Genomic DNA, 13,733 nt, shown 5'->3' on the forward strand with positions numbered 1-13,733 from the left:
AGCCTGTCTATTTCCACAACAGTGTCCAACATTGTGCCCAATTTGGAACCTCAACACAAAGAGATTATTGGCTCCAACTGAAAGTGGAGGAGAGTGACTTGCCCAAGGTCATTGAACACAGAGATGGCAAAGCCACGTCTTGGTCAGACTCTGTGTCCTGTGACCTCTCCGGTGCTCATGGTCACCCAAACCTAAAGCCAGCACATGAAGCAATTTTCTCCTCACACTCTGGGTCACGAGTCTGAGTGTGGGCTGAACATCCCAGCAAGGTGCTCGCATCAGGTCTGGCCCGGTGGCGCAGCAGTTAAGTTCACACATTCTGCTTCGGCCGCCTGGGGTTCACCGGTTGGGATCCTGGGTGTGGACATGGCACCGCTTGGCAAGCCATGCTGTGGCAGGCGTCCCACATGTAAAGTAGAGGAAGATGGGCACGGAGGTTAGCTCAGGGTCAGTCTTCCTCAGCAAAAAGAGGAGGATTGGCAGCAGATGTTAGCTCAGGGCCAATCTTCCTCAAAAAAAAAAAAAAGTTCTCATCAGATGCGCTCATCTACAGGGTGAAGCATTGGGAGGGAGAGTTATTTTTGCTCCTCATGACTCACACGGGCCTGTGTAGACACTCCACACCAATTCTAATTTGAGACGTGGGGGTGGACGCCGCTGTATTTGTCTTTCTCTGCTGTCTGCCTCTCCTGGTGTCAGAGCCAAGGCTTCTGTGTCCCCAGCTGGGCACATCTATCTGGCCAGGAATAGACTGGGTGATTGGGTTTAAAATAGGAAGGTAACTCCAGATGACACGGATCCCGGGGGCTGGGGCGGGGACCCCTCCAGGGCTAACCTTGGGAAAGGGCAGACTAAAATAAAACATCGTCTGCTTGTTGGAGTTCTCAATGGAAAACAAAGCTCCGTTGCACATTCATCCAGAGCTGGAGCAGAGGCAAGAAATCGTTTCTGGATGCTGTTTGTTTTCCCTTCGAGCCTGGAGGTCTGTGAGCCGGGAGTCGCGGGAGTTCTGCGGCGAGGCAGGCTGGCACAATGGCGCCCCCTCTCGGAGGAGACAGGCCGGAACCCGACCGTGGGAGGCCCCGGCCCGGGGAAGTAACTTGACGGTCCTGAACGGGGTGCGGTGGAGCCGCGTGTCGTTCCACACGGGTGGTCGGACAGGCAGGTCCGAGCAGCAGCCCGGGGGATGTGGTCCAGGCGGGCAGGGAGGTGTAGGCCCACGTTGAAGGGTCGGAGAAAGGCCTCGAGGGCGTCAGGTTCAGGCAGATGTCCTGAGCCGGCAGAGAGGGAGGCAAGAGCCCCACGTTGGCCACTTACACAGTGTGCCCTGCATCTTCCTGGCCAGCTCGGACCCCTCCCCGCAGGGGCACGCAGCTCGTCCTCTGTGGAAACTTCCCGTGTAGCCCTGTGCAGCCCGGGCGAGGGGCCCTCCCGACTCGGGTCACCTGTACCACACTTCTCACTCCATTAGGTGACTTCCTCATGGGCCGCGCTCCCCTGGGGGCAGGGATCGGGGGCTCCTCTCCCAGCACCGGGCCCGACCGCAGTCCAATGCGTCAGGTGATGATCTCAGAGCCGCCGACAGCAGACCACAGGGAAGAGTCAAGGACTGAGAGGACAGAAAGCCTCTTCACGTGTCGGATATCCACCCCCAGGGCTCTGGGCCGACCTGCCGGCTCCTGGAGGCCACCCCTGGCAGTCTTTGGCGTGGGAGGGGTCTCTGCAGACTCTCCATGTCTGCTGCACCAGGACCCAGCGTTGGTTGCCGCTTTGTGGGCAGACGCAGTCGCATCGCCAGACGCGCCGTGTGTTGGGGGTGGTGCAGGGAGCGGCGTGCAGAGAGAAGAGCCGGGCTGGACCCCGCGGCTGGCTGGCAGGGTGATCTCCCACGGCGCTTGGCCTCTCTGGCCTCCGTTTCCCCGTCTGAGAAATGGGGATGTCGCACCTACCAGCAGGTATGCAGAGAATTTAATACAAAAAGTGCCTCGCCTGACCCCAAACCCACCCCTGCCTGTCGTCGCCGAGCCGCACCAGAGCTGCCCTGCGAGTATTTCCTTCATCTCCCCAAGCAGATGCTGGCGGGGCCCTGGCGATGGCTGCCGGCACGGACGGGAGAGGGCAGAGGGTTACCGTGAACAGGTGCGCCTCCACTCACAGGCTTCTCACCCAGCACGTCCTGGCAGAGGGAGTTAAGCAGACTCGTCTCCACCACGGGCCCCGGGTTCCAGGACAGCGCAGATGCTGGGGAAACAGGACCTGTAGGCCCAGCCGCCCAGGCTGTTCCAGGGAGCACCCCCGCCCCGCCCCGGCCTTGGGGGCACCTTGGGGAGCTCTGTCTCCACCTCGACTCGTGCTACCTGGCAGCTCTACGGTGCCTCTTGTCACTCCATGTCACAGAGACCTGCCGCCACGTTTGTGTGCCTCACTGGGCTGGCCCAGTGTGGGGCCTCCTCCCACCCGTTTCAACCGTGGTTACTTCATTGCCATCTCACGGGAGAAACTGATCTCGTCTACACCCTGGCCAGGCAGCCAGACCGACTTTGGAGTCGGTGAAGCACATCCAGTAAACCCGTCAGTAATAAGATCTGCACAAAAACCCCAAGAGCGTGCCTTTCTTTGGAAGAAGGTGGGTCCCGCCACACCACACCCACCTCAGAAGCCATGTTGTGGTCACACTGAACTCCACCGTTACTGGCTTCCCCTAGGGAGCTCCTCTTCTTCCTTCCAGGCCAGGCTCAGGTGACACCCCCTCCGGGAAGCCCCCAGCCCAAGGCCCGGCCTCGAGTGAGGCAGGTGAGGCCCTGGGGCGCACAGTCAGGGACTCAGTCCCCCCGTGCTGAGAGTGAGCAGCTCCGGCCGTGCCAGCCAAGTGCCCGGGGAGAGGGGTCAGCCCAGCCGGGGCAGCGTCTCCACCCCCTGCCCGTGTCTGTCCTGGGATCCGATGGTGCAAGGGGCCACATGTTCGGTCCCTCTCCCCGCCGCCTTTGAGCTGCCTCAACTCGGTGACCCTGACCCAACGAGGGGCTTGGTAACCTCTCATTGAACTCAGCTGAACCAAACTTCTTTAGAAACAACAGAAATGCCACAATAATAAGCCTGGCTGTCATCTACGGCGTGGTCGCCGTGTCCCGGGGCCTGGGCTAGGTCCGTTATACACATTGTCTCATTTAACCCTTCCAATCTTCTCTGCAGTGGGAATTGCCATCTTCATCTTACAGATGAAGAAACTGAATCTCAGAGATGCCAAGTAACTTGCCCAAGGTTGCACAGCTCACAGGGGCCAAATGAGGACTGGAGCCCAGCTCCACATTCCTCCGGAGCTGCACTGTCCTCCTGTGCTTATGTTGTGGGCTACGTGCTTCAGCAGCAGCGTGACCTCCCTGAATTCCTGGGGCTCATCAATGTTGTCTCCATCCTGCAGAGCATCGTCAGGGTGGCTCAGAGTGGGGGACGGGTGCCAGAGCCTGGGTTCCCATCCGGGTTCTCCCACCTGATTGCCGCCAGGTTGCACCCTCCCTGGGCTTCCTGTCTTCACCTGGCAAGTGAAACAGAGACGATGACAGAGCCTCCTCCTGGGGAGAGTAAGGTGTCGGGAGCAGGCCTGGTGTGGGAGGGGCTCTTGTGCACCTTTGTCATTTCATTACTGTCACTCGGGGCAGCTAGCAGAGGCCGGGGTCGGCCGGCACGATCAGAGTCACAGGGCCAGCAGGCACAAGGCTGACAACCAGCAGGAGATACAGTCTGGCGCAACCCTGCACCTGGAGGGAGCTCGGGCCTCACCGGGACCCTCGAGAAAGTGCTGGTTCTGATCCCGCAGGTCCGGGGTGAGGCCAGGACGCTGTGTGCCGCACAGGCCCCCAGGATGCTGGTCCCAGAGTTTGAGGTGCCTTGCAGGGCCTGCATCTGCACGTTGTTCTGGGCCTCTCAAGTGCCGTCGCGGGTCCTGGGGCTCGCGCTTCCGGTGGGCCGCCCGTCAACCCGATGGATCTGTCCAACGGGTCTGTGTGACGTGTTGCCCCTGGTTTGAAACCCCCAGCCTCACGGAGCCCCGGAGCTGAGCACAGGTACCATATGTTTCCCCCGGAATAGTAAGCAGTAAAAATACACCGTTGAAAATAGCCTGGTTCCCAATTTGGGAGAACAATCTGCCAGCCTCCGCTCGGCGCGATGCTAATTGGTTTGTTTTCTTTGCTCCAATAATCCCTTCCTTGTCAGCACTTTCTTCTTCCCCCCTCTTTCCTGGCTCACTCGTCCCACTCGGAGGCCAAAAATAGCCCACGATCCAGATTGCTGGGCCCCTGGCCAGAATCGCTTCCTCGGCCTCTTTCTCGTACCACCTCGGGGCCGCCACTGTCAGAGCCTCGGCCCCAACCGAGGGCTGTGGTGGAGAGGCGACCCCTGTACCCAGAGCCCACTCTGCGTGGGAAGAACACCAACACCCATTTATTGGCAACGTGGCGCCTACTCGGTGGCAGGCCCTTTGCCCCAGCTGGAGATGTGGCGATGACAAAGACATGGGCCCTGCCAGGCCACAGAGCCTCCTGACTTGAGGGAAAGGCAGACTCACAAAGAGAACCCTGGGGAACGTTGGACTGGAGCTAATGAATGCACAAGATGCTGGGGGAGGGGGCAGGGAGGTACTAGAGTAACTCTGTTGGAGGAGGTGTATCATGAAGGGCTTCCTGGAGGAGCTGACCTTGGAAGTGAGCTTCGGTGGATGAGGAGGTATTTGACTAGAAGAGACCAAGGAGAAGGGTGTCCCATCATAAAAACAGGCTGAACTCATGCTGGGGGCACCTGCAAAGCAGGGCCTCCAAAAGTAAATGCGCAACATTCAGCTTTGCTGAAGTTGTCCAGAATTTGGGGTTCTGAAAGTTCGAAAGAGGTTGTTTTTATTACACCTGGATTTTGTGTCATTCTGAAATTTTAAGATTTGATTCTGAATTACCAGCGGTGGGATTGGTCCCATGTGCAGTTCAGCCGTAAGAACTGAGCACGCAGCGGTGGTCAGGATGCAAATGGGCTCTGTGTCCTGGAGAAAGCCACCAGGAGCTTGATGTGGCTGACGCCAGGAGCGTGCAGGTGGGAGAGGGGAGGCCGGAGCTAGAGGCAGGACAGGGACCCTCGTCTGCGTGCCTTTGTCATGCTGTCTTCTCTGCCTGAAACACCCTCCCCCAGGTACACCAATCAAATTTCCATCCATTCTTCGAGGCCCCTCTGGGTGTTATCTCTTCCAGGAAGCCCTCCGTCTTGCCCTCAGACCTGCCCTGCACCTGGATGCTAGTTTCTTTCCCCCCTCCTCTTCCCCTACAAGCCCTATGCAGACCTAAATCCTTGCTTGACCCTGTGGCTTTTGCAACTGTGCAAGAATGAAGGATGAATGAATGAGCTTTTATTGCTTTGTGGAACTTTGAGTGGTGAAGAGGAGTCAGTGAATGAGGTTTTTTTATGCCTTCTGCTTTCTAGGCTACTTAACATCCCTAGGAATGTTTTCCTCCCAAAGGAGAAAAAGCAAACAATTCCCTTGGGAATCTCAAACAGCGATGGACTTGCTCATTCATTCGTTCATGCATGCATGGATTAACTGACAGCTCCGTGTCAGGCCTGTGCTGATGCTCGAGGCACAAAGGAGTGAAGTCATTATCCCGGGCTCCAGGGGCACAGTCTAATGGAAGAGGTGGATAAGTACATAGTTGCATGTAAGAACATTTTGAAAAATGCCCTATGTGAAAAGCTCTTTACCGAGGGGAATCGAGGCTTCCTGGGGGAATGGCTCAGGCGGAGCCGGGGCTGGGGGTCGCTGCCCTGGGCCTGGAGCACAGAGCCTGGCCCGGGTTGCTGAGCGGACGTTGAGTGAACTGTGTTGTTTCCAGCGAGACGTGTGAGAAATCTCGGTGACCCATTTGGTTTTTCCTGATTGTCCAGGAAAGCCAGCGGCCGTGTAGAGCGTTCAGAAGCAGAAGGACGGTGGGGTTATGTTGGGGAGACGCAGGAGCCAAAAAGAGCTTTCAGTAGTCAGAGCTGGAGCAGTTTGGGCAACAAAATAACGAAGTAGTATTGAATTACAACTCAAAGCATAAAATAAATATTCATGAGTTCTTGGTGATATAAATAAATAGTTGAATAAATAAATAAATGAGGGAGAAGAGACACATCTCCGTGCAGAAGAATTCCCCATAATGCAGGTAGACACTCCGCCTCCAGGAGGGGAGCCCCCCCTCCCCTCCCCCTCCCGCTGGTGGGCTGTGCACCGTGACCTCCTCCCAAAGGGAGGGCGTGGGAACCGGGAGGAAACGAGGAACGTTACAGTGGAGAACCTGGCCAGCACGAGCCCCAGCGAGGGCGGCATCAGCAGTGATGAGTCATGTCCCTGGATGTGCTGTGACAAGGACGACAAGCCACCTCTGTGCTCTTCCTCCCGAAAACCCGCCCCCAACCCCGGTATCGCCAGAGAAAAACATCAGACAAACAGACACGGAGAGGCAATCTACAAAATGCCTGAGCAGTCCCCCGAGAAGACGGAGAAGACCGAGGGACGTCTGAGAAAGTGTCGCCGCCCGGAGGAGCCTGAGGAGACGCAATGACTGAACATCCTGTGGGACGCTGGATGGGGGCAGCGGGGAACAGAAAAAGGGTAGTAGGGGAAAAACTAGTGAAATCTGAGCCGAATGGAGTTCTGATAATGCTGACTAGCTCCCGCTGGTCATGACAAATGTCTGAAATCCATGTAAGATGTTAGTCACAGAGGAAACCATGTGTGGGGTGTGGGCACTTTCTCTACCACCTTGCTGTAAATCTAAAACTATTCTAGAATAAAAAGTTTATTTAAAATAAAAAAAAAATTTCTTTTAACCCCACAGCTTAAAACCAACCACTATTAACGTCCTCCTGCGTTTCCTTCCATTCTTTTTTTTTTTTATTAAGGTAGAATTGACATACATTATGTTACTTTCAGATGCACAACATAATAATTTGATATTTGCATATATTACAAAATGATCACCACAAGTCTCGTTAACATCTGTCACCACACATAATTACAAATTTTTATTCTCGCGATGAGAACTTATAGTACCTACTCTCTTAGCTACTTTCAAGTACACAACACAGAGTTGTTAACTACCGTCGGCATGCTGTGCATTGCATGCCAGGCCTCATTTATTTTATCACCGGAAGTTTGTACTTTTTGACCCCCTTCACCCGTTGTGCCCACCCCCACCCCAGCCTGTTCTCTGTATCTATGAGCTCATTTTTTTTTTTTATTCCACATATAAGTGAGATCATACAGCATTTGTCTTTCTCTGTCTGACTTTTTTCACTTAGCATAATGCCTATAAGGTCCATCTGTGTTGTTGCAAATGGCAAGATTTCATTCTTTTTTATGGCTGAATAATAATCCTTCCATTCTTATTTCTATGCATTTCCCACTGACAAAATTATGCCTACTTTTATACACTTAGCATTGGCAAAATTATAATAGACTTCTTTATTATAATATGGTTGTCAATATGAAATGTACAGAAATGATACTTGCATGTAATTTTGCACCCTGCCTTATTGCACGAGCGCATAAGCTCCCTCGTCATTAAACATCCTCTGCGAACATTTTGACCCCCTCGCCGTTCTTCAGTTCCCTCCCATTTTTCCTGCATATAAACCACACCACGAGGAACATCTCCAAGCACGTCTCTGTCCGCTTTTCACGGAGCAAAGTCCCCGAGGACTCAGGCTGCATGAGTGCCGTGTCGGTCTCCTTCAGACCCTCGGTTTGCTGGGAGAGAAGGGTTTTGTGCTAGAGGAGACTAGTAATAAGCTGGGGAGCTCGTTAAGGTTTCCCTGGAAAGAAAGAACCTACCGGGTTATCGCTTGTTCCCATAAAGACAGGAGATTTGCGCGGCTCATGGATTCCCGCTCCGTGTGCTTAGTTGCCTTCTAGAGGAATGTCGGGGTTTGGGAGGCCATCACAGTGGGGCATCCATGCAGAAGGGGTCTCATGGCCCCACATGTCCCCCCCAAGAAAGCCAGGCCCGTCTCCAGCCAGGCTAGTCCCATACCCGCCCCACCAGCTCCAGGCCTGGCTCAAATACCCCATCCTGCGTGGACTCACCCCAGAGAGCGTGGCTAAGAGTGGGGTTCTGGAGTCGCCCTCAGATCTGAACCCTGGCTCTATCCTGCATGGCATGTGACCTCAGCAGTTTGCCTCCCCTCTCTGTGCCTCAGTTTCCCCATCTGCCACGCAGAGGCAATAATGGCACGAGGAGAATGGCCTCAGAGTTCTAATGAGGACAACCTGACCACACACATGCTACCCCTTCACTGCAAGCTCCCTCTGTGCCTGGCACCACGTTATTTTCCCCATTTTATAGACAGGGAAACTGAGGCACGGAATGGTATGTAAGCTTGTCTGAGGTCACACAGACACAGAATTTGAACTAGGTTGTCTAGGAGACTTACTGGGTATCCCTGGCCCCCTCCTCTACTAGCACATATGTATGTTCATTCATTCATTCATTCATTCATTCCCTCATTCATTTGTTCCCTAATTCAACAAATGTGCAACGTGCCCAGGCCCTGCAGGGGTGGGGGCAGTGAGAGGGGACAGCCATGAACTCCACAGACGTGGCCTCTGGCCAGAGGGCCACAGTCCCTGGGGTAGAGGCCACCTCCGTGAAATGTGGTGGACGTGGGGTAGGCAAGTCTGGGTCCCCTGCAGCCTTGAAGCAGGAGTGATGCCCGTCCCCCTGGCCCCGGGTTAGGGAGGCCCAAATGAGGTCAGGAGGCTGAGGTGGTAACGGAGGGCACAGCCGAGGAGGGGCCTCATGTGGCATGGACCAAGCTGGACTTGGCTGGGGCATAAGCGGGACACAAGAAGGATGGGAGCCCAGGAAGGGCCTAGGGACCCGGCCACCGAGATGAGAGGCTCCTTGGGGCTGTGAGGAGCCCTGAGGTTCCACGAGGCCTGTGTGCAGGAGAGCCGCCCCAGCTCCCTGTGTGGGGACTGGCCCTTCCCATAAGGTTGGAGGTGGAGACAGGAGCTCAGCCGGCCAAGAGGCTCCTGCGCTGCAGTGGGGTGGACCACGTGGCTCAGGGTCCAGGGGACCTGGATGCGGATGCTCAGAGCTCCTGTCCCTCTCTCATCCTCCAGGCTGGCCGGCCCTCTCTGGCCGCCAGGGAGTGGGCGCCCTCTCACACGCCCCTTTTCTCCACCTCGGACGGTTTCTGTCATTCCACGGTGTGGCAGCAGGGCTGCCCGGTTCTGACCCTGGGCTGGCCTTTCCTGACCTTTCTGTAGGACAGAGGGAAACCCCGGCCCAGCAGGGCTTGTCCCTGTGTGCACTCAGCCAGGAACAGGAAGCCGGGTGAAGGCAGGGTCTAAAAGGCACACGGGCCGACTCCCTGAGCGTGAGGGGCCGCAGCCCTGGGGGGCTTCCCTGACCCCCCAGGAACCCAGCAGCCCTGCACGACTCGCCGCGGGGCCCCGCAGAAGCGACGCGCACGGTGGTGTGGGGGCAGAGCTGTCCCTCGTCCTCTCCAGGGTACGCTGTCTGCCCATTTCAAAACAGAGCCGAGCCGGGGGCCTCCCTGAGCTGTCTGCCTCTCCTGTCATTTCCGACGTGCTCCGGAGACATCTGGTGTGTGAGGGCAGTTGGGGAGTCGCAGACGTCCCAGATCTGACCGAACCACCCAGGCCTCCAGCCAGGACCGGGCAGCAGCCCCCTGAGTGGCCCCCTCTCCTGTGCAGACCCCTCAACGGCCAAGATGCTGGACGCCGTGCAAACACAGTCAGCTCACACCCCCTTCTGCAGCCTCCCCGGAGGCCACTGCGGCCCCTGACAACAAGGTCCCATTGGCTGAGCTCCCGGCAGGTCCGGTGAGTGTCCAAGGACCACAAACTAGATGACCTGAAACGGCAGGAATTCGTTCCCTCACGGTGCCGCAGGCCACAGGCCCGAAGCCGAGGTGTCGGCAGGGCTGGTTCCCTCTCCCGCGGCTTCTGGCAGCTCCAGCGACTCTCGGCATTCCTGGGCTAGTAGACACATCACCCCATCTCCGTCTCGTGTTCGTATCTCCAGCTTCTCTGTGTCTGTGTCTCTATCCTCTGGTGAGGATGCATCGTAGGCTGGAGGCCCACCCAAATCCAGGCTGATCACATCCTGACATCATTGACTTTCACTTCTGCAAAGACCCTGTTCCCAGCAAGGTCATGTTCTCAGCTGCCATGGGTTGGGATGTGGACTTATTTTTGGGGGGGACACATTCAGCCCAGTACAGTGCCCCCAAAGGCCTCCAGAGCCTGACCCTCTGTTACTTCAGTCCAACCTCCCCCTCAGCTGCCTCCCATCTGAGCTCCCTCTCCCCAGCGCCCGCTGTCTGGGTTGTCCCCATCTGGCTCAGAGCTCTCCTCCTGAAGGCATCCCCCACCCCATCCACCCCGTTGTCCTGCTTTCTTTCCTTGGGGCTCCAATCATTGCCCCTGAAACAGCGCTTAAGACACAACTGTCGATGGGCTACCCTGTCTCGCATGCCCTGCGGACACATCCTTGTCCGCACAAATGCCAGGAGCCCCAGCTCGCAGCCGGAGCCTCAGAATCATGGGCGCCGGGGCTCGTGAGCATCTGTGGGATGAGTGAACGGATGCGTGGATGAGTGACCCTGGTTGCCGCCGAGCCACCGGACAGGCGGGAGGCAGCTAGCGGTTCCTGCCTTGCCCTCCCCAGTGTGCAGAGTGCGAGGCCTCATGTCCCCCTGGCTTTTTATGTTTCAGATCATCCTTGTGAGCTCCTCGCTCAGTGACCGGGACCAGAGCCTGTTCCTCAGCACGGATGAGGGCGCCACCTTCCAGAAGCAGCTCATCCCCTTCTCTGTGGAAACGCTGATTTTCCACCCCAAGGAGGAGGACAAGGTCCTGGCCTACAGCAAGGAGAGCAAGGTAAGCAGGGTCTGGGCCTCTGGGACAGGGTCTAGGCCTGTGGGGCTGGGGTTTGAGTCTGTGGGGATGGCGGCTGCTCCTTCAGATGATGTCACATAGAAATGACAGAGTTTCAATCACATGGGACCCAGAAGCCCTCAGCTGGCTGGGAGGAACTCCTCTGGGGCTGGGGGCACTGGACCCCACATCGTTTTCTCCCTGAGGCCCTAGTGGTCCTGGAGCCAGCCACCGGGAGCGCACTGGCTTTGCCGAGTCATGTGAAAACTGAGTGGGATGGAGGTGAGAGGTGCACGTGGCACAAACAGGCGCTTGACGCGGGATCAATAGATGGTAGATAATTGTTAGGGTTGTTCCACTCTGCCTCCCCTCTCTGCACACCAGCCACAAGGGCCTTCTTCGGCTTCCGGAACATTCCACACTCCTCCCACGCCAGGCTTCACCAGGCCTTTCCCTCAGCCTGGAATGCTCTTCCACCTTCACCAAGAGGAGTGAATCATCCTTCAGATCCCAAATCAGGTCCCCTCCTGCAGGGGCTGTGTCCACCAGGCCCCCGCAGGGACCCAAGGGCCCCTTCATGGGGCAAAGAGGAGAGTGTGGTAATGGAGGGCTCTTTCCACGGCCCGCGTGGGGTGGGAGGGACCCCGGGACTGGCACAGGCAGGGAGCTGGCCCCACCCCAGGCCCTGAGAGCTGAAGAAGGAGAGTGCCCTAGGGCTGGAAAGGCCCAGAAGGCGACGCAGCCACAATCGTTGTGGGAAAGGCCTGAATTCAGTTCCTGCAGCCACTGAAACAAATGACCCCAGACCTGATAGCTGAAAACAGCAGGAGCTCCTTCTCCCACCGTTTTGGAGACCAGAAGTCCAAAGTCAGTTTCACTTAGCCAAAATCAGTGTGTCTGCAGGGCCACGCCGCCTCTGGAGGCGCTGGGAGGATCTGCTCCTCGCCTCTCTGGCTTCTGGCATCCTGTGGCTTGTGAACGAATCGCTCCAATCTTCGAAGGCTGGCTCTTCAACCCTCTCTCTGCTCCGTCTTCACATAGCCGTGTGTGTGTGGAGGTGACATCTCCTCCACCCACCCTGACAATCCAGGGTAACCTCCCCATCTAGAGATCTTCATTGAATCGTATCTGCTAAGTCCTTTTTTGCTCCATAGTGTCACATCCACAGGTTCCAGGATTAGGACTTGGATATATTTTGGGGGCCATTTTTCAGCCCGCCACTCTGCCCAATAGGAGGCAGGGCCCCCAGAGTTGTAGGAAAGGGCCCAGGAGGAGGCCTGGCCCTGGGCGGGGTGACACAGCCCCTCCCACCCGCAGTTGTGCAGTCGGAGAACAGGGGCGGTGCCACCCCAGCCTCTCTCTCCTCCGCCCTCCGGTCTTCAGCTGGTGCCTCCAGTGGGTCGAATCCAGTCAGAGGCCAGAGGGAAGGAGCCTGTAGATGCTATCTACACAGGCCAGCCCCAGGGCAGAGGAGGGTAGAGAAGCGTGGAGTGTGGGTCTGAGGCAGAGGGAAGCTGTCCAGATCAGGAGCCTTCCTCTGCAGCCCTCCGCCTGTTGGGGCCCCACGTTCCACACACCTCCAGATCCCAGTGCCTTTCTTTCCCAAGACTGATCACGATGTGTAATTATACATTTGTGCGATTATTTGATTATTGTCTGTACCCTGCACACACCCTTGGGGTGAGCTCCTTGAGGACGGGGGCTATGTCTGTTTTTTTCACCATTTTATCTCAAGTTCCTGGCTGAAAATATTTGTTGGCTGCATGAATTGAGGATGGGTGGATGGATGGGTGGATCGATGGATGGTGGAAGGATGGGTGGATGGGTGGATGAATGGATGGGTGGGTAAGTGAATGGATAGATGATGGATGGATGGTGGGTGGATGGGTGGATGGGTGGATGAATGGATGGGTGGGTAAGTGAATGGATGGATGATGGATGGATGGATGATGGATGGATGGATGGGTGGGTAAGTGAATGGATGGATGATGGATGGATGGGTGGATGGGTGGGTGGGTGGGTGAGTGGATGGATAGATGATGGATGGATGGATGGATGGATGGGTGGATGGATGATGGATGGATGATGGATGGATGGATGGATGAATGAATGCATGGGTTGGGGGTGGATGGATGGTGGAGATGGATGGATGGCAGTTGGGTGAATGAATAAGTGAATGAATGAATGATGAATTTCTATCAACAGGGACCACCCAGGTCAGGGACCTCCAGATGGAGACTTCTGGCTGGCCTGAGCCATGGCTCCCTATAGCACCTGGCCTCCTTGCTGGTCCTTGCTTTAGTGTGTCTGCTCTGACCTGGAATATATCACATCCGTTCACACACCATTGGTCAAAACAAGTCACGTGCCAAGGCCTGGTCCTCACTGACTGAAGGATGTCCCCGAAATTCCCTGGCCTCACCGGCTGCCTCTGTGCTCCCGGCGCCTTCCTCTGGGACAGCACGTGCTTCTGGGCATTAATACGCTACTTAGCCTTCCGTGTAATTAGACTAAAGCACAATCACAGAGACTTATTTTCCTGCAGAAGTTGACTGCATTGCAATTGCTCCTTAATTTATGGTGCCCTGAAAAGTTAATGGAGCTGAAATCTCAGTTCGTTTCCTTGGTTCTCTTCTGTGACTATAAGGAAAGAAAAAAGAGAGAGAAAAGGCTTAGTTGTGGTTGCAAAACGAATGAGGAATTTGAGGAAATTCATAACAATGATGGGAGGCCTCTCGTTTTTTTGGGCTTTATGGTTTTCAGAGCTCTCTAACTTCCGAGCAGCAGGACAATGTGGCAGGACACT

The 13,733-nt window shown here is 56.1% G+C and overlaps 1 protein-coding gene across 2 annotated transcripts in view; it reads left to right on the forward strand.

Moving 5' to 3' along the window:
- SORCS2 (sortilin related VPS10 domain containing receptor 2) overlaps positions 1 to 13,733 on the forward strand; it is a 488,954-nt gene that overhangs the window by 389,523 nt on the left and 85,698 nt on the right. For both annotated transcript variants that reach the window (XM_014855228.3, XM_070506280.1), the window contains exon 4: positions 10,766 to 10,930. In XM_014855228.3, coding sequence (XP_014710714.3) covers positions 10,766 to 10,930 — 165 coding nt within the window. The remainder of the gene's footprint in view (positions 1 to 10,765; positions 10,931 to 13,733) is intronic.

Source organism: Equus asinus, chromosome 3 (assembly GCF_041296235.1).
Source record: "Equus asinus isolate D_3611 breed Donkey chromosome 3, EquAss-T2T_v2, whole genome shotgun sequence".
In the NCBI taxonomy this organism is placed as follows: Eukaryota; Metazoa; Chordata; class Mammalia; order Perissodactyla; family Equidae; genus Equus; species Equus asinus.